This window comes from Thalassophryne amazonica, chromosome 17 (assembly GCF_902500255.1).
Source record: "Thalassophryne amazonica chromosome 17, fThaAma1.1, whole genome shotgun sequence".
NCBI classification, from domain to species: domain Eukaryota; kingdom Metazoa; phylum Chordata; class Actinopteri; order Batrachoidiformes; family Batrachoididae; genus Thalassophryne; species Thalassophryne amazonica.
This window is the reverse complement of record NC_047119.1, coordinates 49,465,311-49,490,700: the sequence shown is the minus strand read 5'-3', so window position 1 is coordinate 49,490,700 and position 25,390 is coordinate 49,465,311. Positions and strand designations below refer to the sequence as shown.

Here is a 25,390-nt window from a genome sequence, read left to right as displayed (position 1 = left end):
GTCGTTCTTGATGTTTTTTAATCGTTTGTTTAGTTTTTGTAACGTCATTGTTTAATTTGATTTCGTTGGAGCAGCTGAATGTTTTCACACAGTGCAGAAGCCGGTTTGCGAGCACTGAGGCTGCTGCTGCTTCATGTACCGTTGGAAATTACAGGATAAACTCAGCCTGCTTGCTTGGATTTTTTTATCTGTGTGGGGGAGGGGGCAGCTTCAATGGGCTCAGGCACCTTACATAGGCCAGAATTAATCTTTTGTGTGGATATAATTAATTATTTTGCCACAAGCAACTGTTGAATTTGAAACAACAAAAAAGTTGTGTAATTTCCGACGGTACTTGAATGCAGCAGGAGCTGCTGCGTGTGCTGATTATTTTGTATTATATATAACAATATGAGTGTAGGAATGATAATCCAGCCCTTCTGTACATGTGGCAATGGGTAGATGAATCAAAATGATGATATAAAGAACTGTTCTGGAAGGCAGAATTCATGTTGTGGATCAGTGATCAGCAGGTGGAATAACCACACATGTGAGTCAATGTACGCGTTCACACGCACTGATTAATTTACTGCTCTGATATATTCAATCTTCTTTACACTTATATTTATATTTATTCTCCCTTTTGACAGTTTTCTGTTATAAATCAATATATATGGCTTAGAACATACAACCCCTGGCAAAAATTATGGAATCACCGGCCTCGGAGGATGTTCATTCAGTCGTTTAATTTTGTAGAAAAAAAGCAGATCACAGACATGACACAAAACTAAAGTCATTTCAAATGGCAACTTTCTGGCTTTAAGAAACACTATAAGAAATCAGGAAAAAAAAAATTGTGGCAGTCAGTAACAGTTACTTTTTTAGACCAAGCAGAGGGAAAAAAAATATGGACTCAGTCAATTCTGAGGAATAAATTATGGAATCACCCTGTAAATTTTCATCCCCAAAACTAACACCTGCATCAAATCAGATCTGCTCGTTAGTCTGCATCTAAAAAGGAGTGGTCACACCTTGGAGAGCTGTTGCACCAAGTGGACTGACATGAATCATGGCTCCAACACGAGAGATGTCAATTGAAACAAAGGAGAGGATTATCAAACTCTTAAAAGAGGGTAAATCATCAAGCAATGTTGCAAAAGATGTTGGTTGTTCACAGTCAGCTGTGTCTAAACTCTGGACCAAATACAAACAACATGGGAAGGTTGTTAAAGGCAAACATACTGGTAGACCAAGGAAGACATCAAAGCGTCAAGACAGAAAACTTAAAGCAATATGTCTCAAAAATCAAAAATGCACAACAAAACAAATGAGGAACAAATGGGAGGAAACTGGAGTCAACGTCTGTGACCGGACTGTAAGAAACAGCCTAAAGGAAATGGGATTTACATACAGAAAAGCTAAACGAAAGCCATCATTAACACCTAAACAGAAAAAACAAGGTTACAATGGGCTAAGGAAAAGCAATCATGGACTGTGGATGACTGGATGAAAGTCATATTCAGTGATGAATCTCGAATCTGCATTGGGCAAGGTGATGATGCTGGAACTTTTGTTTGGTGCCGTTCCAATGAGATTTATAGAGATGACTGCCTGAAGAGAACATGTAAATTTCCACAGTCATTGATGATATGGGGCTGCATGTCAGGTAAAGGCACTGGGGAGATGGCTGTCATTACATCATCAATAAATGCACAGGTTTATGTTGATATTTTGGACAGTTTTCTTATCCCATCAATTGAAAGGATGTTTGGGGATGATGAAATCAATTTTCAAGATGATAATGCATCTTGCCATAGAGCGAAAACTGTGAAAACATTCCTTGCAAAAAGACACATAGGGTCAATGTCATGGCCTGCAAATAGTCCGGATCTTAATCCAATTGAAAATCTTTGGTGGAAGTTGAAGAAAATGGTCCAGGACAAGGCTCCAACCTGCAAAGCTGATCTGGCAACAGCAATCAGAGAAAGTTGGAGCCAGATTGATGAAGAGTACTGTTTGTCACTCATTAAGTCCATGCCTCAGAGACTGCAAGCTGTTATAAAAGCCAGAGGTGGTGCAACAGAATACTAGTGATGTGTTGGAGCGTTCTTTTGTTTTTCATGATTCCATAATTTTTTCCTCAGAATTGAGTGATTTCATTTTTTTTCCCCTCTGCTTGGTCTAAAAAAGTAACTGTTACTGACTGCCACAATTTTTTTTCCTGATTTCTTATAGTGTTTCTTAAAACCAGAAAGTTGCCATTTGAAATGACTTTAGTTTTGTGTCATGTCTATGATCTGCTTTTTTTCTACAAAATTAAACAACTGAATGAACGTCCTCCGAGGCCGGTGATTCCATAATTTTTGCCAGGGGTTGTAATACAGTGATACAGCAGTGACCACAGCACACTTTTTTTTTTAATTGGAGCAAGACGTAGCGCGCAGCATGTCGACAGACAGTGTGGATTCTGATGATGATGGAGATGATCCCTCTTTTGTTCTGGACGAGGAACCAGAGCAGGTGGTCCACTGACGTGCACACAGATCTCCACAGCTTCTGTTTGCAGTTTCTCCAGAACTCCGGTGCTATGAGCTCCGTCCCAGCGCCGAGTCCTGGAACGCAGAGATGCAGACACACACTGCTCCAGCTGTGGCTCCAGGCATGTTTCGTTAAAGCTTCGAGATCGTGATCTTCAGTTTTGTTAAGTTCCTCTTTCGTCCCTTTTGCGCTCTTGCTTTGCAGACTGTTCAGTGATAAAAGCTCTTTCGTCCACCTTTTCTCAACGAATTGTGACATTTTTTACTTTTTCCCTTTGTTCAGGAATCGTCATATGCCGTGTGACCGGGCCATTAATCTGCACAAAAGTGACTCACAATTGACATATTCAGGGATGAAAGTGGTGAAAAACAAAAAAGCTGTAACCTAAAATTACCCCCAACACCACCCGCACGAAAATGTTTGAATTCTAGAAGCTCTGAAATGCAATCTGGGATTATTCCAGACAATAAACTGCAGTGAGTGCAGCATCCATTTTGGTGAGAAAAAACACAACTTTCCTTATTCAAATTCAATCCAGTAGTATTCTGCTCTTACTAGGATGCAGCAGTTTTCTAACTTGGCAGATAGATAGATAGATGCTGGAGGAAATCACTGAAGAAATTAACAAATTGAAAATATGCTTTGACAAATTGTCATTAAACGTCATTAAATAAAACAGGGATGAAGTGGAGGTTAAAGGGTCAAAGGGTGTTCACAGGAAATAGTTATTTATGTCTATATTTATTTATTTATTCATGTTCACTGTTAGTTGGTTTTATATTTTCTGTTGTGTTTTCATTCAGGTTCTTTTTGTCTGTCTAAAACTGTATTGTAGCATTATTAGTTATTATTACTATTATTATTATTGTTATTACTATATAAACAAAAATACATATAAACAAATGCACACAAACGTGCTGAGATGCGAACAGCTTAAAGGAGACCACTGAAAAAAATGCAGTCAGATTTTTTGAACAAAAAATGACTTACATTTACACAAGATCCTTCTGAATGTAGTAAAGTAAATCTGAAAGCCCAGATCTGTCATTCAACGGAGAAATCTTCATTTGAAAATGACAAATTTACAGCTAACATTTAGCCCTCCGCAAATTGTCCCTCTCATCATGGACGCTGCCGAGACGTCACGGACAAGACCCTCTCCCAGCATGTACTGCGCCAGTTGTAATTTGTGGATTTACGTCAGTTTGCATCTGCACCTTTTTCTTGTCTTATACGGAAGGATCTACTTTTTTTAAAACTTCATATTGTCTTGCAGCACGTTTGGTGAGTACACATTTCTTTTATTTGTGCTTGAAAATTATTTTGGGGGACTTTTTCATACGCCCGTTTGATTGAGTCGTGTCGCAATGAAAATCTACTGTCTTTCGCCTCCGGTACCATCGCGGGATATGGAGGTGAGACCCGCACAGAATCCCAGTCATTAAAAATATATAAACCTCTCTGACCGTCCATGGAGCTCTGGGGCCCCGATTGCCGAGACGTACGGTGCTGTGGATTTTGCCGCAAGAAGTCTGTCCTTGCAGCAACAGGTGTACCGGCCGCTTCGCATTAAAACAGCAAGCGTAATATCAGGACTTGTGCCAAGTGTGCTGCAGCTCCATTCAGTAGACAGAGAGGTGATGCCGGTGTTGTGCGCTGAATCTGGCACAACACCGGCTGCAAAGCAGACACGGGCGGTGTGAGTGGCCCGCGTCGGTGGTTAACGAGCTTGTTAACGAGCCTGCAGACTTAATAAGCGCAGCGGAGGCAGAGAGCGGGAGAGGAAGAACGGCGCCCGCTGTCGATGTCGTTGCTGATCTGAGCACACAGATCTGTATCTCACATTCATTGCAGCTTACTTTTGGATGTTGAAACCAGGACGTGTATAAGTAACATTACTAACAGATAAAATCAATTTCAATGCGGGATCGGACTGAAGGCGGGAGTGCGTCGTCTTGTCCCTGACGTCATGGAAATGATACGGCTGTACAAGCTGTTTTCACAGAGGGCTAAATTTTAGCTGCAAATTTGTCATTTTTAAACGAAGATTTCTCCGCTGAATTACAAATTTGGGCTTACAGATTTACTTTACTGCATTCACAAGGGTCTTATAAATACATATCAGCTATTTCTTTCTGAAATCTGACCACATTTATTTCAATGCAGGTCTACTTTAAGGCTAACTTTAACATTGAAAATGCCATAGACATGCTAACGCGTTAGCATCGGCCCCATTTTTAAGTTCTAAAATACATCTATCTACTGTTTCAGAAGACCATAACAGGTCAGTTTTACATAAAAACGTTAAATATTACTCACAGACATATGCTCTTTGGGGTTTTAGCGGGGAAAAATTAAGCTAAAGTGAAATAAAAGAACCAACGAAGCAACGAGTTGGATCAGTGCTTCATTGCTTCAAAGAAGAGCTGCGCTGCAGAAACAGTTGATTACAGACCCTTCATGGGTTCTGTAATCAATGTAGAGACGTGATCATTTTCCCGACAAACACACCCAAAAACAACAGCTGCTCTGAAAGACCGATAAGGGAATCGTTATCGGGAATTGGTGTCGGTGGATCGAATAATTTCTTAACAATACCGGAAAGAACCGGTTCTCGATACCCAGCCCTATGTGTGATTATCTTATATAATGATATAAGTCCTTTAGAAACTATTATAAATACAACTGTCATAATTTCTGTTCAAACATGAAAACAGTTGTTCATATACACAAATGATAGAAGTAATTCATGGAAAAATAAATGTATAAGCTTCAACAAGTAATATATCAAATCAAATCAATTTTATTTATATAGCGCCAAATCACAACAAACAGTTGCCCCAAGGCGCTCTACATTGTAAGGCAAAGCCATACAATAATTACGGAAAAACCCCAACGGTCAAAACGACCCCCTGTGAGCAAGCACTTGGCGACAGTGGGAAGGAAAAACTCCCTTTTAACAGGAAGAAACCTCCAGCAGAACCAGGCTCAGGGAGGGGCAGTCTTCTGCTGGGACTGGTTGGGGCTGAGGGAGAGAACCAGGAAAAAGACATGCTGTGGAGGGGAGCAGAGATCAATCACTAATGATTAAATGCAGAGTGGTGCATACAGAGCAAAAAGAGAAAGAAACACTCAGTGCATCATGGGAACCCCCCAACAGTCTAAGTCTATAGCAGCATAACTAAGGGATGGTTCAGGGTCACCTGATCCAGCCCTAACTATAAGCTTGAGCAAAAAGGAAAGTTTTAAGCCTAATCTTAAAAGTAGAGAGGGTGTCTGTCCTGATCTGAATTGGGAGCTGGTTCCAGAGGAGAGGAGCCTGAAAGCTGAAGGCTCTGCCTCCCATTCTACTCTTACAAACCCTAGGAACTACAAGTAAGCGAAGCGCTCTATTGGGGTGATATGGTACAATGAGGTCCCTAAGATAAGATGGGACCTGATTATTCAAAACCTTATAAGTAAGAAGAAGAATTTTAAATTCTATTCTAGAATTAACAGGAAGCCAATGAAGAGAGGCCAATATGGGTGAAATATGCTCTCTCCTTCTAGTCCCCGTCAGTACTCTAGCTGCAGCATTTTGAATTAACTGAAGGCTTTTCAGGCAACTTTTAGGACAACCTGATAATAATGAATTACAATAGTCCAGCCTAGAGGAAATAAATGCATGAATTAGTTTTTCAGCATCACTCTGAGACAAGACCTTTCTAATTTTAGAGATATTGCGCAAATGCAAAAAAGCAGTCCTACATATTTGTTTAATATGTGCATTGAATGACATATCCTGATCAAAAATGACTCCAAGATTTCTCACAGTATTATTAGAGGTCAGGGTAATGCCATCCAGAGTAAGGATCTGGTTAGACACCATGTTTCTAAGATTTGTGGGGCCAAGTACAATAACTTCAGTTTTATCTGAGTTTAAAAGCCGGAAATTAGAGGTCATCCATGTCTTTATGTCTGTAAGACAATCCTGCAGTTTAGCTAATTGGTGTGTGTCCTCTGGCTTCATGGATAGATAAAGCTGGGTATCATCTGCGTAACAATGAAAATTTAAGCAATGCTGTCTAATAATACTGCCTAAGGGAAGCATGTATAAAGTGAATAAAATTGGTCCTAGCGCATTTAATACCTATGGCATGCTCTAATCTCTGTAATAAAATTTTATGGTCAACAGTATCAAAAGCAGCACTGAGGTCTAACAGAACAAGCACAGAGATGAGTCCACTATCTGAGGCCATAAGAAGATCATTTGTAACCTTCACTAATGCTGTTTCTGTACTATGATGAATTCTAAACCCTGACTGAAACTCTTCAAATAGACCATTCCTCTGCAGATGATCAGTTAGCTGTTTTACAACTACCCTTTCAAGAATTTTTTAGAGGAAAGGAAGGTTGGAGATTGGCCTATAATTAGCTAAGATAGCTGGGTCAAGTGATGGCTTTTTAGGTAATGGTTTAATTACTGCCACCTTAAAAGCCTGTGGTACATAGCCAACTAATAAAGATAGATTGATCATATTTAAGATCGAAGCATTAATTAATGGTAGGGCTTCCTTGAGCAGCCTGGTGGGAATGGGGTCTAATAGACATGTTGATGGTTTGGAGGAAGTAACTAATGAAAGTAACTCAGACATAACAATCGGAGAGAAAGAGTCTAATCAAATACCGGCATCACTGAAAGCAGCCAAAGAGAATGATATGTCTTTGGGATGGTTATGAGTAATTTTTTCTCTAATAGTTAAAATTTTATTAGCAAAGAAAGTCATGAAGTCATTACTAGTTAAAGTTAAAGGAATACTCGGCTCAATAGAGCTCTGACTCTTTGTCAGCCTGGCTACAGTGCTGAAAAGAAACCTGGGGTTGTTCTTATTTTCTTCAATTAGTGATGAGTAGTAAGATGTCCTAGCTTTATGGAGGGCTTTTTTATAGAGCAACAAACTCTTTTTCCAGGCTAAGTGAAGATCTTCTAAATTAGTGAGACGCCATTTCCTCTCCAACTTACGGGTTATCTGCTTTAAGCTGCGAGTTTGTGAGTTATACCATGGAGTCAGGCACTTCTGATTTAAGGCTCTCTTTTTCAGAGGAGCTACAGCATCCAAAGTTGTCCTCAATGAGGATATAAAACTATTGACGAGATAATCTATCTCACTCACAGAGTTTAGGTAGTTACTCTGCCCTGTGTTGGTATATGGCATTGGAGAACATAAAGAAGAAATCATATCCTTAAACCTAGTTACAGCGCTTTCTGAAAGACTTCTACTGTAATGAAACTTATTCCCCACTGCTGGGTAGTCCATCAGAGTAAATGTAAATGTTATTAAGAAATGATCAGACAGAAGGGGGTTTTCAGGGAATACTGTTAAGTCTTCAATTTCCATACCTTAAGTCAGAACAAGATCTAAGGTATGATTAAAGTGGTGGGTGGACTCATTTACATTTTGAGCAAAGCCAATCGAGTCTAACAGTAGATTAAATGCAGTGTTGAGACTGTCATTCTCAGCATCTGTGTGGATGTTAAAATCGCCCACTACAATTATCTGAGCTAAGCACTAAGTCAGACAAAAGGTCCGAAAATTCACAGAGAAACTCACAGTAACAACCAGGTGGACGATAGATAACAACAAATAAAACTGGTTTTTGGGACTTCCAATTTGGATGGACAAGACTGAGAGTCAAGCTTTCAAATGAATTAAAGCTCTGTCTGGGTTTTTGATTAATTAATAAGCTGGAGTGGAAGATTGCTGCTAATCCTCCGCCTCGGCCCGTGCTACGAGTGTTCTGGCAGTTAGTGTGACTCGGGGGTGTTGACTCATTTAAACTAACATATTCATCCTGCTGTAACCAGGTTTCTGTAAGGCAGAATAAATCAATATGTTGATCAATTATTATATCATTTACTAACAGGGACTTAGAAGAGAGAGATCTAATGTTTAATAGACCACATTTAACTGTTTTAGTCTGTGGTGCGGTTGAAGGTGCTATATTATTTTTCTTTTTGAATTTTTGTGCTTAAATATATTTTTGCTGGTTATTGGTGGTCTGGGAGCAGGCACCGTCTCTATGGGGATGGGGTAATGAGGGGATGGCAGAGGGAGAGAAGCTGCAGAGAGGTGTGTAAGACTACAACTCTGCTTCCTGGTCCCAACCCTGGATAGTCACGGTTTGGAGGATTTAAGAAAATTGGCCAGATTTCTAGAAATGAGAGCTGCTCCATCCAAAGTGGGATGGACGCCGTCTCTCCTAACAAGACCAGGTTTTCCCCAGAAACTTTGCCAATTATCTATGAAGCCCACCTCATTTTTTGGACACCACTCAGACAGCCAGCAATTCAAGGAGAACATGTCACTCCCGGTCCGATTGGAGAGGGGCCCAGAGAAAACTACAGAGTCCGACATTGTTTTTGCAAAGTTACACACCGATTCAATGTTAATTTTAGTGACCTCCGATTGGCATAACCGGGTGTCATTACTGCCGACAATCTTACCAAATTTACGCTTAGCCTTAGCCAGCAGTTTCAAATTTCCTTCAATGTCGCCTGAAGACAACTGACTATGGTTGCTGGTGTCGCTAACTTCACATTTCTCAAAACAGAGTCGCCAATAACCAGAGTTTGTTCCTTGGCGGGTGTGTCACCGAGTGGGGAAAAACGGTTAGAGATGTGAACGGGTTGGCGGTGTACACGGGGCTTCTGTTTAGGACTACGCTTCCTCCTCACAGTCACCCAGTCGGCCTGCTTTCCCGGCTGCTCGGGATCTGCTGGAGGGAAACTAACGGCGGCTAAGCTACCTTGGTCCGCACCGACTACAGGGGCCTGGCTAGCTGTAGGATTTTCCAAGGTGCGGAGCCGAGTCTCCAATTCGCCCAGCCTGGCCTCCAAAGCTACGAATAAGCTACACTTATTACAAGTACCATTACTGCTAAAGGAGGCCGAGGAATAACTAAACATTTCACACCCAGAGCAGAAAAGTGTGGGAGAGACAGGAGAAGCCGCCATGCTAAACCGGCTAAGAGCTAGTAGCTGTGCTAAGCTAGCGGATTCCTAAAAACACACAAAGTGAATAATGTGTAAATAATTTAGAGGTGATTCAGCAGAGGGAGTGCTTTAGTTAAGGCACGTGAAGATTACACTGTGAAACAAATCATTATCTAGTTAACTAGATCAATCTAACTGCGCAGATTAAACAGCTAACAGATATAGCAAAACACCGCTGTGCTCCGGAACAGGAAGTGATACAATATCGCAGTGAGAGCCAACCACCACATTTGACATCCACTTGATAATGGGGGTTAGTAAATCACTTTCTAGACTGATTCATTGTGGCCTGATTCACTGTGCCCCGTGTACATGTGACACACATGAGTCATGTTATCAAATAGCTGATAATCTGGAGAAGACATAACTCATGATCATCAGTTGGGCAGGGTAGTCTTTTAACTAATACCAATTTTTTGGGCCACCTTTCCTCTGTTGTGAGAAATAAATACAAAGACATCCACAAAGTTTACTTTTGATAGGAAAAAACTGACTTTACTTGCCACTTAATTTTACCCTTAATGTACAGTGGGGCAAAAAAGTATTTAGTCAGTCCCTGATTGTGCAAGTTCTCCTACTTAGAAAGATGAGAAAGGTCTGTAATTTTCAACATAGGTACACTTCAACTGTGAGAGAAACAATGAGAAAACAAGATCCAGGAAATCACATTGTAGGATTTTTAAAGAATTTATTTGTAAATTATGGTGCAAAATAAGTATTTGGTCAATAATAAAAGTTCAACTCAATACCTTGTAACATAATCTTTGTTGGCAATGACAGAGGTCAAACGTTTCCTGTAAGTCTTCACTAGGTTTGTTCACACTGTAGCTGGTATTTTGGCCCATTCCTCCATGCAGATCTCCTCTCGAGCAGTGATGCTTTGGGGCTGTCGCTGGGCAACAAGGACTTTCAACTCCCTCAACTAATTTTCTATGGGGTTGTGGTCTGGAGACTGGCTTGGCCACTCCAGGACCTTGAAATGCTTTTTACGGAGCCACTCCTTTGTTGCCCGAGCGGTGTGTTTGGGATCATTGTCATGCTGGAAGACCCAGCCATGTTGCATCTTCAATGCTTTCACTGATGGAAGGAGGTTTTGGCTTAAAATCTCACAGTACATGGCCACGTTCATTCTTCCCTTAACACAGATCAGTCGTCCTGTCCCCTTTGCAGAAAAACAGCCCCAAAGCATGATGTTTCCATCCCCATGCTTCACAGTAGGTATGGTGTTCTTGGGATGCAACTCAGCATTCGTCTTTCTCCAAACACGAGTTGAGTTTTTACCAAAATATTCTATTTTGGTTTCATCTGACCACATAATATTCTCCCATTCCTCTTCTGGATCATCCATATGCTTTCTGGCAAACTTCAGATGGGCCTGGACACGTACTGGCTTAAGCAGGGGACACGCCTGGCACTGCGGGATTTCAGTCCCTCTCTGCGTAGTGTGTCGCCTTTGTTACTTTGGTCCCAGCTCTCTGCAGGTCATTCATCAGGTCCCTTTTGTTGGATTTTTGTTCACCGTTCTCATGATCCCACAGGCTGAGATCTTGCATGGAGCCCCAGATTGAGGGAGATTATCAATGGTCTTGTATGTCTTCCATTGTCTTACAATTGCTCCCACAGTTGATTTATTCACACCAACCTGCTTGACTATTGTAGATTCACTCTTCCCAGCCTGTGCACATCTACAATTTTCTTCCTGGTGTCCCCCGACAGTTCTTTGGTCTTGGCCATGGTTGAGTTTGGAGTCTGACTGTTTGAGGCTGTGGACAGGTGTCTTTAATACAGATAAGTAGTTCCAACTGATGCCATTAATACATGTAACAGGTAGAGGACAGAAGAGCTTCTTAAAGAAGAAGTTACAGGTCTGTGAGAGCCAGAAATCTTGCTTATTTGTGGGTGACCAAATACTTATTTTCCACCATGGTTTACAATTAAATTCTTTAAAAATCCTACAGTGTGATTTTCTGGATTTTTTTTTTTTCTCATTTTGTCTCTCATAGTTGAAGTGTACCTATGTTGAAAATTACAGACCTCTCTCATCTTTCTAAGTAGGAGAACTTGCACAATCAGGGACTGACTAAATACTTTTTTACCCCACTGTATCCAAAAACAAAGCACTAATTTATGAGGGGGATGTCTTTATGCATAAAAATATGGCATAACTGCTGCAAATATATATGTAGTTTTGCAGATATAGCTACTGATTCCCCTACCTTTAAAACTACATTATTTTGTGTTAACTATCTCATGGTTTCACAAAAATGTTGATTAATTCATTATTCAATAATTATCATTCTGTATATGTTATATATTTGAAATCCTGCACTGAGCTGTAAACTTAGTATCTCTAGTGTAACATTTTCATTAATAAATGTCTAAATTTTAGAACTTCTTTTTATTTGCACTTCCTGCACAGTTTTTCTCTGTTGCACATATCGTTGCTTATTTCAGGTAAACCTTTGTTCATACTTAGCCCAGTTTTAAGAAGGGAAAAGTTCCAGAGACGTTTCTTGAAGCTTCACTTGTTCCAGCTGATGACGCACCATGGATCGTGCTCAGTATCTTTCAGTAATTACAAAATAAATTGCTTTGCTAAAAATAGTGACTGCTCTTTGGGAATGTCAAGATGGAACTGGAGGTTAGTTTTCTTGTCCTCATTAGCATTGTGCTTTCTTTTTTTTAGGTTAATGATATCCTCATGTTTCTGTAGTAGTTTTCTGACTGACATATGCGATTGTAGGACTGTTGTCTTTTGCAGCGCCATCTCTCAGTCACTGAAGTGTTTATGCTGTAGCTACTAAACTGTTAGATTTCAGACTTGTAGTTTATGTATTTTATGCGTGCTCAGAGTCTTTAATGCTAAAGCTAAAAAGACAATGTATAAAACCTAGGCATAATTGCTCACGTCTTGTCATGTCATGATAATGAAATTATATTAATTACTAATTATTAGCCTCACCGTGATGTGGAAAGAAGCTGTTGTAATGGCAATGTCTCTGTTTGTCTTTCCATGGCAATATCTCCAAAACACAAAGAGCACTTTCAATCCAGCTTTGGGGATAAACTCAGTGGAATGCCCTGTCATGACTCAGGTCGTGTCAAGATCATAGGTGAAAGATACAGGCTAAATCAGGAGTCATTGTCTGATGTCTGTGGTGATGTGGTGTGATATCTTCAAAACTCAAAGGCCAAGTTAATTCAAACTTGGGATAAACTCAGTGGAACATCCTCTCACAACACAGGTAACGTCAAGGTCAGAGGTTTGGGTCAGATCCATCGCCAACTTCATTGTCTAAAATAATGACATATCTCAAGAATTAAATAAGATACTGAAATGTGGTTTCCTGCATAGACTTCATCTCTCCTGGGGCTTAACAACGATTTCAAGCTTTTGGCACTGATGATGTCACATGATGTCATCAAGCAAATTGTAATATTTATTCAACTGTGGAGAGGTAGTGCGATTGTACTTTGTTCTTTAAAGACAGTTACTAACTAACAAACTACTTACTGACTAATAAACTGAATTTCAGAGCAGCTTTTAAAGTACTTTTTCATGAAACAAAAAAGGGAGACTGGGCTGTGTAACACAGTGGTAAACATACCACTGTCCCAGCTTTTTTGAAATGTGTTGCAGGCATCAGTTTCAAAATGAGCAAATGTTTGCACAAAGACAATAAAGTTTATCAGTTTGAACATTCAATATCTTGTCTTTGTTGTGTATTCAATTAAGTGTAGGTTGAAGAGGATTTGCAAATCATTGTATTCTGTTTTTATTTACATTTTACTCAATGTCCCAACTTCATTGGAATTTGGGTTGTAGCCCATTTCCAGACACAAAGGTAATTCAGTGTGCTGTAAATGTAGCATAGAAATATGCTCAAACAACAGGGCTTCATAAAAATTTGTAGCAGCATTCGGATGCGTAATATTGTATCTTAATTCACTTTACAACCAGGGTGGATGTTCATCATTACAGACACAAAGGCAGAATAGTTTTGGTGAGAAGGCGGTTACGAACACGGTGCCGTAATTAAGCCAAGGTTGTGATTGATTAGGCCACCAACCTACACTCACCAGCCACTGTGTGAAGAAAGTCATACCTAATAAAGTGTCAGCGAGCATAAATCTGCTCTCACACACTGAAATATGACAGCAGTTTCACCTTGCATTAGTCACACTGAGAGCTGTGTTGCTGTCCTGTCAGCTTGAAGCAGTCTAACATTTTCCGCTGACCTGTCTCGTTAAGAATGCTCTTATATCCTCAAAACTGCCGCTTGCTGGGTCGTTTCTGTTTTATGTAAAAATCTACTGAGATCGGCAATTACTGAGATCAAGCCGTTCCAACTCCACCAACAATCATCTAAGTGACTTAGAGCAATGATTGGTTCCCCACTTTCCCCCAGGACCACAAAATGCACACAAACACCCCCCCCCCCCCAAAAGTAATAATTTGTGGGGGTGAGGTGGGGGTGTGGCAGTGAGGGTCAAAAATTAATATTCATTAATGATTAATATGGAAATTTAACAGTTGCTTTCTTCTCATCTGTTTGGTTTATCTAAAGAGGAATGTGATCTTTTTAATTACATGCAATTTCATTGAATAATTTTATATGGGCACCTCCATATTTTACCCTTAATAGTCTAAAAAAGTATACGCATAATATATATCACGTAACATGAAACAGCTTGAGACAACAGTAAAATCTTGTTGAATTTGAGATTTGGTCCTAATGGTGTCATCAGGCAGGGTGCCCTCTGGTGGTGGGCCAGCAGTACCTCCTCTTCGGCGGCCCACACAACAAAAACTACTTTTACAGGACAAAATTGGATGTGAACTGTTACCAAAATTTTGTACGTTACTCATACATTTCCTCAATCTGCCATAATATGACAAACTTCTTCAGCTGTCCTGTGAGAATTAACCGCTTTAACCTTGCGCTTAAACCACTTCAGATTGGGTTAAATGTGGATGTTAGGTGCTTATGAATTAGGTTTAATGGCTCTAAACTGGTGAGCTAGTTGTATATCCTCTGCAAACAAAAGATTTTTGGAGGGTCGATAGGAATCACCATCACCTGTCCATGAATTTTGCAAATACAGTTCCTTTGAAACCACTTCATGGATTTCAATGAAGCGTCACACAATGTGCTTGAAGGGAAAATAATTTTGGTCTAGCATTTTCAATGGGAGATAATTGGACTTTTGTTTTTGTTTTGCTTTAATGCATCATATTTGTCAGTTACATTTACAGGGGTTAATCAGTTTGTTAATTCAATGGTTTCAGCACACCAGATTTGCTGCCACATGTAAGGAACAAGTATGACATAGCGGAGGGATCCCTTTGCTAGTTTGTTCACAGGTCTCTAGTTTAAACTGGATTAACGCTGTAAAATTTGGATTGAAGTGATTTTAGTTACCAAAACCTTAATATTGTTTGCTTTTAGTCAGCTTTTAAAAGGAGAAATTCTAAAGACTGTGTTTGTACTGTGGGCAATTGTGATTTGCATCTTTTAACTTTTATGACATTTTATAAACTCAATGACTACTCCATTTGTAGTAAATATAATCAGATATTTGGTTGATAATAAAAAAAAATTGCCTAATAAAGTGGTTACAGACTGAATACAGATGTAACATGTTTATGTAAAGTGTGGTGAATCACAGACTCCTCGGGTTTCCCTTCAGGTTTCTTTGAAAATGTAAGAATATATAAAATGTGTGGGCACACCGTTCTTCCGACGTAACTAAAATGAAATGAAATGTGCTTAACCTCCATCTGCACAGCGGTGAATAACTCACAGGAAAAAAAACACTCCTACACTGTTGAGGCTGCGAGTTTGTTTGACTTGATTAGAAGAAGAAAAAAAATCTAAGCTGCCTCTTGCTTTTCTGAAGAAAGGTGCTGTCTTCTACGTGTTGAAGAATTCCTGTGTGTTTTTTCAAAAGGTCTCTGAAGTCACGGGTGAAAGTGATGGTAGATGGAACGCTACTCATCTCCAAGCTCATCCCAGAGGATTCTGGCAACTACACCTGCATGCCGACCAATGGCTTGCTGACCCCGCCCACTGCATCTGCCACACTCGTTGTGATGCGTACGTATGTTTATTGTCTGTTTTTTTGTTGTGAGGCTGAACAACACACCAGATCAGATATTCTGATTCATTTCTACATATTACATGCGGTAAGTGCACAATCAGGTGTTACCATTTTAATAATGCAATGTTACCAACCTATATCTCATAAATTAATGCCATTAGGGACATTAGAAGCTATTGCTAAGGACCCTTGGGCATACCTTTATCTGTGCCCTGCTTTTTACAGTTTGGAAATGCATAAAAAAAACCTCAAAAATGGTGAATATATGGTGAAAAAATGCAATTTTTTGCATGTTACCTCGTTTCATGTAAAATTTGCTCATTATATAATAAAGCTGATATTTATCCTCTCGAACCTTTCAAAGAACTACACCAGTCAGTGACAGTGACCAGTATTTCTCTGGTCATGACACAAGTTACGGAATCAAAATATCTTCACTTGGAGCCAAGCAGCAGTCATTTGAGTAAAATAATAGGTTTGTAACCAGAATCCAAATTTGTCAATTAATTTGAGAAAACACTATGTTCTAACATAAATCCTTTGATTTCATAATTCCTGTTTATTAGATTTGACACCTAAATGGATCCCCTACAAAACAGTGCTAGTAATTTGTTTCAGTTTTATTGCTGGAACTTTTGGGAAATTCACATAATCAGGGATGTGGATGTCCCCCAAAATATTGTAGTCTCTGTAGTAGGATACTCACAGAGAGGCAACACTAGGTGCAGGAATGATACCAGTATATTTCACTCGAGTGTCTTTGTCTCAACCAGGATCTAGAAATTGGAAGTGATATATTTATTTTTAGTACCTCAAGAATGAAAATTTGTGCCAAATGTAGTCTCCGTAGAGTCTTGTAGTCTCCGTAGTAGTAGCTCTATACTGGAATCACTTGTAAAACTATGATGGAGGTTTTACTGCAGAAATTTTGGTCCAGTCTTTTGACTCACATTATAGGACACAGAAATAACACCATTTCCAATGCTTTGGTGTGTAAGTTTTTGGAATAAAAGAGTTCTTCACAAACCTAATGTAGTCTCCGTAGTACCTGTTTTTGTTCACATGGATCAAGCACTCAGTCTGTCACCGAAAAAAATCTAAATGGTATTTGCTCATGAAATTCTGCATGAAGATCCCTTGGGATGTTGTTATCATTGTGAAACAAACTATTAAGCATTATACCGAATTTCATTTTTCGCCAAAAGTGAAACACTAGTGGTACACCTGATTGTGCAATTACCGATGGTTATGAGACCGTGTTCAGTCCCTCTGGTCTGAAATAGTGACATTACCAGCAAAACTGTTAACAGTCAAATTAACTACATGTATAATAACTTGCATAACTTCAAGCCTTTACATGTAAACACAGTCTAGTACTCATACTTTATAGGCTGCTGCCAGCCTTATAATGTATTACATTACACCTGAATACGTACATCTGTCATTTGATTGGTGAATTCTATGTCATGCGACAATTTTACTTGTCCCATTGCACGGCTGTTTTTCCCCAGCGTGCATGTTTGGTATTAACTGTGCATTTTTCTTGCATCCATTTTGCACTATTGCATGTATTCATGACAGCGCGGCGTGCTTGACGCGTCAATTAAACAATATTGTACGGCCCCATTAGCTTTTCATAAAAATGCTGCTTACATGTGGCCGCGGGGACATTTGCAGCAGCTGTTGAGGCGCTGTCAGATAAAGAAAGGGACAAGTTCTTGTATCGATGTTTCGCTGCCTTGAAGAAAGAGTACGTGTGCTTCACACATACCACTAAGCTCCTCAGGGTGGCAGCTCTCACTGAAGTTAGCGGTGTGTCAACGAGTCCTGCAGGGTAGAGTGAACCGCTGGATCCCGATGCCCTCCGCTTTCCGCTCCAAGAAGACACATCTGTCTAATTTTAAGTAAAATACCAAATGACTTGAATCTGTTGAGGTGTCATATAAAACAAATAATGAAGGTTTTCCATTTGAGCACTAGAAAGAATATTTTCATTAACTGAAAGATATCATTCAAATAAGCAGAGCCGAGTTGAATGGTACAGTGTATCGTTCCATCATATTCTCACCAATGCACTCAAACATTCCTTATTTGTATATTATTAAATAATAGAGCTCTTAGCGATATTCTGTTGTACCTGCATTAATGGGACTGTCCACCAGGTGGTGATATTGCTCCATTTCAAGAATCTTGAGTACAGGCTGCTGCTGTTTATAGTGTAGCAGTTAGTACCATGTGTTAATTTTGTTTCTGCATATGACATTGCAAAGGTGCTGTTCTTACACACAGGATATTATGGTAAATGGTCAAAACCTCAAATTAAGCTACTTTTACCAGTTGTGACGATGCAGGGAAATGGCCTTTGTGTGTCTGCCTTCCAGCAACAGCTCACTGTTTCTCAGTTAATGTAAACTGATGGTCAAATGCAATTTTTCCACATCACATTTTATCTCCCATGTGGATAACATGATTTACTTATAATTATAGTATTTCATACTGCATTGCACAGCACAGAGATATGCTTCACCTCAAAATTTGTTATGAAATTCAGTACACTGACATTTCTTCACATTATCAGAATAGGTAATAGAAAGTAAATTTCTTTCACTTTTATCTCCACCTTCAGACCCAGCTCAGGCTCTTCAAATGCCCAAAGAAACATACCTCCCCACAGGTATGGACGGTCTGGTCACCTGCCCATCAGTAGCTGAGCCCCCACTGCTCAGAGTGGATTGGACAAAGGACGGAGAGCCTCTTGATCTGGCCTCGGTAAAAATAATGATTCCCAGAGATATTGGCACACCTTCACTGCGTACACAAACCCACGTTTCCGTGCTTATTTTGTCTGGTTCACGCCATTTGATTTCAACACTTCAGGCATCACAGCGACATCCTTTCATATGAGATCTCAGACTTTTCTGACAATCAGCCCCCTCAACCTTCCTGCCAGATGGAAAGAGCATCAATTTTCTTGCTATTATAGCATGAACAGAGATAGATTTTAGGATATCTCTTCAGACATTTTAATGGGACATTTCCAGGGTTCGGGGATGAAAATATCTTGTCAGTTTTGCAGTTGCAGAGTCGTTCAGTCACAACCCAAAAAGCTTTTAAAGTTATCTCCATGGAATTCCTGACTGGCCCTTGCTCTCTCGCTTTTAAAAAAAATATAAATATGTTGTTTACCTCTGCTGAAGCGTGGCTGTAGATGACATTTTAGATGAGGACTGGGGTGATAGGGGGCAATCAGGTTGTTGTTGCTATCTTCACTTGAAATGAGTTTTTAGGAAGCTCTGAATGTGGATCCAGGAATCAGTTACCACCTTTTATCATTTCATCATCTGTTATCATTTATGTTAATAATGTAATGCACATATCACAGATAGAAACTGAGCAACAGCCGACTGGACAACAGTTGAACAGCAGGGTGGGTGACGCCCACTTATGAAACTGGATCACAGTCTTGATAGATTTCTAGGTTTGGAGAAATACTGGTCCTTGGTGTGCAATCCAATGAGTGCTACTTTGGAGTCATTGTCAACAGCAATGTAACCATTCATGTTTTGTTGGGAAAGTGTCAGTACACGGACCCACAACAGGGGGCGCAAATGAACGGACAATGAAGAAAGTCAAATAACAAAGCTTTACTGTTGTGAACACGCACAACAAACACAACAAATTACAATTTTGGTCACAAATCGAATTCCAACGGTGTCGTGTGGGCAGGCTCGACGATAGGAGACGTCTGTCCAAGTCGAACCGGAACCACCCGATTTCCTCTGCCACCGAACCCCGGGAATACTGGAGCCGCCAAGTCCCGAACTCCCAGGTGATCACTTGCCTCCGCTCGTCGGATCCGGGTACTGCTGGCGAGGAACAGAAACAGTCAGATTTGGTGCGGCTGCACCCAACAACACGTGGGGGTGGAAAACACCACCTCCACCTCTACTCAGAAACAACGCTGTAATGGTGGGAATAAGAGTACTTATCCAAATACGTCCTTTTCAATCTTCCAGTCGTTTTACACACAAGCAACAATGGATTAATCCGTATGCTGGCTGAGTTCGTCACCTCCTTGGTAGAGCGATATCTCGCAATGAGGTGGAGATGCCGTCCTGCTGATATACCTCCCTGTTGATTGATATCAGCTGTCTCAGGTGATGGGTGACAGCTGTCACCCTGGCTGCTCCTGTGAGGCGGCAGCGCCCTCCGGTGCCTGGAGCCCGCACTCCAGGCAGGGCGCCCTCTGGTGGTGGTGGGCCAGCAGTACCTCCTCTTCAGCGGCCCACACAACAGGACCCCCCCCTCAACGGGCGCCTCCTGGTGCACGACCAGGCTTGTCCGGGTGGCGACGGTAGAAGTCGGCCAGGAGGGCCGGGTCCAGGATGAAGCTCTTCTTCACCCAGGAGCGTTCTTCGGGGCCGTACCCTTCCCAGTCCACCAGAATACTGAAACCCCGGCCCATCCGTCGGACGTCTAGGAGCCGGCGCACAGTCCAAGCCGGCTCGCCGTCGATGATCCGGGCAGGAGGTGGTGCCGGACCCGGAGTGCAGAGGGGTGAGGTGTGATGAGGTTTGATTCTGGAAACATGGAATACTGGATGAATCCGCAGTGAGGCCGGAAGCTGAAGCCTCACTGCGGCGGGATTGATGACCATGAGAATTTTAAACGGACCAATGTATCGTTCTTGTAGTTTCAGGGAGTCCACTTGTAGGGGAATGTCCTTGGTGGACAACCACACTTCCTGCCCAGGACGATACGTGGGAGCCGGGGTCCGCCGCCGGTCTGGATGGGTCTTCGCCCTCGTCCGGGCCTTCAACAAAGCAGAACGGGCGGCACGCCACACCCGACGGCACTTCCGTAGGTGGGCCTGGACCGAGGGCACACCGACCTCTCCCTCAACCACCGGAAACAACGGGGGCTGATACCCCAAACACACCTCAAATGGGGAGAGGCCGGTGGCTGATGATACTTGACTGTTGTGGGCGTACTCGACCCAGGCCAGGTGGGTACTCCAGGCCATCGGGTGCGCGGCTGTCACACAACGTAGGGTCTGCTCCATCTCTTGGTTGGCCCGTTCTGCTTGCCCGTTGGTCTGGGGGTGATATCCGGACGAGAGACTGACCGTGGCCCCCAGTTCCTGGCAGAAGCTCCTCCAGACGTGCGAGGAGAACTGGGGACCGCGATCGAGACGATGTCTGATGTGTATCCCATGCAGACGACGACGTGGTGGACCAGGAGTTCCGCTGTCTCCTGGGCCGTAGGTAGCTTCGGGAGGGCCACGAAGTGGGCCGCCTTGGAGAATCGGTCCACTATCGTGAGGATGACGTGTGTTTCCCTGGGACGGCGGAAGGCCCGTGACAAAATCCAGAGCCGATGTGAGACCAGGGGCGATGAGGCACGGGCAGCGGCTGTAGCAATCCCAAGTGTCTTGCGGTGGTCGGCCTTGCCCCTGGCGCAGTTGTTACAGGGCCTGGATGTAACCCCAGACGTCGGCCTCCAGGACGCCCACCAGAAGCGCTGCCGACGACTGCCACGGTTTCTTCGCAACCCCAGGATGACAGGAGAGCTTAGAACCGTGACAGAAGTTCCAGAACCGCAGCCCTAGCTTCTGGTGGGACGTAGAGTCTATTTCTTCGGACCTGGTTCCGGGGTCCGGGTTTCGTGCCAGGGCCTCCCGACGGTCTTCCTCCCGTCCCAGGTGAGGGTGGCCACGATAGTGGGACTCCGGGATGATGGGATCCGGGGGATCCGACGACTCCGTTCTGGACTTCGTCTTCTTCATGTACCCGGGACAAAGCGTCTGATTTTTGGTTTTTGGTCCCGGGACGGTAGGTGATCCGGAAGTCAAAACGGCCGAAGAACAGTGACCAGCGGGCTTGCCTGGGATTCAGCCGCTTGGCGGTCCTGATATACTCCAGGTTCCGGTCAGTGAAAACCATGAATGGCACGGACGTTCCCTCCAACAGATGTCTCCACTCCTCAAGAGCCTCTTTCACCGCAAGGAGTTCTCGATTGCCGACGTCATAGTTCCGTTCAGCCGGGGTCAACCTGCGGGAAAAATAGGCACACGGGTGAAGGACCTTATCGGTCTTCCCGCTCTGGGACAGCACGGCTCCTATCCCTGAGTCAGAGGCGTCCACTTCAACCACTAACTGGCGGCTAGGATCGGGCTGCACCAGAACGGGTGCAGACGAGAAACGCCGTTTCACTCCTTGACGCGGCATCGCAACGATCCGACAGGGTGAAGGGAAGCTTTTGGCGAGGTCAGGCTGTCAGGGGCTAACTACCTGACTGTAGCCCTTAAGGAACCGCCTGGAGAAATTAGCAAAGCCGAGGAACTGTTGCAGCTTCCGACGGCTTGTGGGTTGGGGCCAGTCCTCTCACACCGCCGCAACCTTGGCCGGATCAGGAGCGACGGAGTTGGAGGAGATGATGAACCCCAGGAAGGACAAAGACGTCGGTGGAACTCACACTTCTCGCCCTTACCAAACAGCCGTTTCTCCAACAACTGCTGCAGGACCTGACGTACATGCTTACATGGGTCTCAGGGGTCCGGAGAAAAGATGAGTATATCTTCCAGATATACGAAGACGAACCAGTGCAGGAAATCCCGCAGACATCATTAACCAACACTTGGAAGTCGCGGGAGCGTTTGTGAGACCGAACGGCAATGACCAGGTACTCAAAGTGACCTAGGGGGTGTTAAATGCCATCTTCCACTCGTCTCCCTTCCGGATCCGAACCAGGTGATACGCATTTCTAAGATCGAGCTTGTGAAGATTTGGGCTCCATGCAGGGGTGTGAACACCGAATCCAACAGGGCAACGGGTATCGTTGCGAACCGTGATCTCGTTCAGTCCCCCTATAAATCAATGCATGGACGAAGACCGCCGTCTTTTTTACCCACAAAAAAGAAACCTGCACCCATCGGGGAGGTGGAATTCCGGATCAACCCGCGGCTAACGAGTCCCGATGTAGGTCTCCATTGATTCGCGCTCAGGGCAGTGAGAGGGTTGTACAGCCTGCTGACGGGAACTCACTGCCCGGAACCAATATCAATGGCACAATCATAAGGACGGTGGGGGGGAAGGGTGAGCGCCAGATCCTTGCTGAACACGTCGACAAGGTCGTGGTACTCCACCGCAACATCCCCAGATTGGGCGGGACTCTGACCTCCTCCTTAGCCTGGGAGCCGGGAGGACCGAGGAACCTAAACATACCCGATGGCAGGTCTCGCTCCACTGAACCACTACCCCGGACGGCCAATCGATCCGGGGATTGTGTTTCACCCATCCAGGGAAAACCCCCAAAATCACTCGGGAGGTAGCAGGAGTCACAAAAACTCGATCTCCTCCCGGTGATTTCCGGACACCACCAGGGTTACAGGTGGTGTCTTATGCGTGATTGGAGGAGGAGGGAGCCATCTAGTGCTCGCACCTGCACAGGCGAGGTAAGCGCCACCAGAGGGAGCCCTATCTCCCTGGCCCATCTGCTGTCTAACAGATTCCCTTCAGAGCCCGTGTCCACCAGTGCTGGGGCTTTCAGGGTTGATTCCTCATAAAGGATCGTAACTGGGAGTCGTGTAGCAATGTGGGTGTGTCCCACGTGAATGTCTCGGCCCACCCTTAGCCCAGTCTCTAGGGGCAGGCGTTGGTGTTTAACCGCTCGGGGCAGTCTCTCACTTGGTGCTCTGTCGAGCCACAATTAAAACACACTCCGTGGGCCTGCCTCCTCTGTGCAGCTGGTGCCCTAAATGTTGCCCTGCTCGTGTCCATAGCTTCGTCAGCAGGGGATCTTTAGCCACACGAGCGCCGAGGCCGTGGAGCGTGGGGAAGGCGGACGCGGTCGAACCGAAGGGAGAGGGATGGCGCGTGCCCGGCCACAGCCCTTCGGTCCGTTCCCGACGACGTTCTTCTAACCGATTGTCTAATCGTATGACCAGATCGATAAGCCCATCTAAATCCCGCGGTTCGTCCTTAGCCACCGGGTGCTCCTTAAGAACCAATGACAGTCCGTTTACAAAGGCGGCGCGGAGGGCAGTGCTATTCCAGCCGGACCTCGCAGCCGCGATGCGGAAGTCGACTGCATAGGCAGCTGCTCTCCGACGCCCCTGTCTCATTGACAGTAGCACTGTTGAAGCGGTTTCTCCTCTATTGGGGTGAATCGAACACGGTCTGAACTCCCTCACAAACCCATCATATGTCTGAAGGAGCCGTGAGTTCTGCTCCCAGAGCGCTGTAGCCCAAGCGCGTGCCTCACCGCGAAGCAGGTTTATTACATAAGCTACCTTGCTAGCATCGGTCGCCTACATAACAGGACGCTGTGCGAAGACGAGCGAACACTGCATAAGAAAATCCGCGCACGTCTCCACACAGCCTCCGTACGGCTCTGGGGGGCTTATGTATGCTTCCGGGGGAAGGTGGGAGGGGTCTTTGACAACCAGTGGAACGTCTATGTTACGTACAGGGTCTACGGGAGGGAGAGCCGCAGCGGCGCCCGGCGAGAGCCTCCACCCTGCGGTTCAGGAGGACGTTCTGCTCGGTCATCAAATCTAACCGAGTCGTGAAAGCGGTGAGGATCCGCTGCAACTCACCGATTACCCCTCCTGCGGACGCCTGCGCGTCCTGTTCTTCCATTGGCCGTTCAACAGCCGGTTGACGCCCCTCGGGATCCATGACGATGGCCGAGATATCCTGTTGGGAAAGTGTCAGTACACGGACCCACAACAGGGGGCGCAATGAACGTACAATGAAGAAAGTCAAATAACAAGCTTTACTGTTGTGAACACGCACACAAACACAACAAATTACAATTTTGGTCACAATCGAATTCCAACGGTGTCGTGTGGGCACGCTCGACGATAGGAGACGTCTGTCCAATCGAACCGAACCACCCGATTTCCTCTGCCACCAGAACCCCGGAATACTGGAGCCGCCAAGTCCCGAACTCCCAGGTGATCACGGCCTCTGCTCGTCGGATCCGGGACTGCTGGCGAGGAACAGAAACAGTCAGATTTGGTGCGGCTGCACCCAACACACGTGGGGGTGGAAAACCCACCTCCACCTCTACTCAGAAACAACGCTGTAATGTGGAATAGAGTACTTATCCAAATACGTCCTTTTCAATCTTCAGTCGTTTTACACACAAGCAACAATGGATTAATCCGTATGGCTGGCTGAGTTCGTTACCTCCTTGGTAGAGCGATATCTCGGCAATGAGGTGGAGATGCCGTCCTGCTGATATACCTCCCTGTTGATTGATATCAGCTGTCTCAGGTGATGGGTGACAGCTGTCACCCTGGCTGCTCCTGTGAGGCGGCAGCGCCCTCCGGTGCCTGGAGCCCGCACTCCAGGCAGGGCGCCCTCTGGTGGTGGTGGGCCAGCAGTACCTCCTCTTCAGCGGCCCACACAACAATGTTTGTTACATAGACATGTTTTCATTTCCACTGACCTGTGTCACACTTCTCTCTTACTACCGGCGATGGTGATATCACTAGAGTTATACCTCTGATTACATTTTAAATAAATATGAAACTTGATGGACATCAGCAGAAGGTAGAGTATGTGTCAGAAGTCTCATAGTTATTTTAATTCCATTACGTGACGTAATGGCAGAACAGAATATGCTCCCTGTCTTGTAGCTAGTCTCATTCCAGCTCTTCTGGCGTATTTGTGGCTGTAGAACCACATCGTGACCTCATTAATATCAGAGTTCCTCCTTACAATTTTTGCCATT

General features: G+C 43.8%; 1 protein-coding gene across 1 annotated transcript in view; it reads left to right on the top strand.

Annotated features, from left to right (window-relative positions):
* The window catches only part of igsf9a (immunoglobulin superfamily, member 9a), a 221,456-nt gene that overhangs the window by 143,578 nt on the left and 52,488 nt on the right, over positions 1 to 25,390 (top strand). The window contains exons 8-9 of the mRNA XM_034191993.1: positions 15,503 to 15,648; positions 18,279 to 18,421. Of these exons, the coding sequence (XP_034047884.1) occupies positions 15,503 to 15,648; positions 18,279 to 18,421 (289 nt within the window). The remainder of the gene's footprint in view (positions 1 to 15,502; positions 15,649 to 18,278; positions 18,422 to 25,390) is intronic.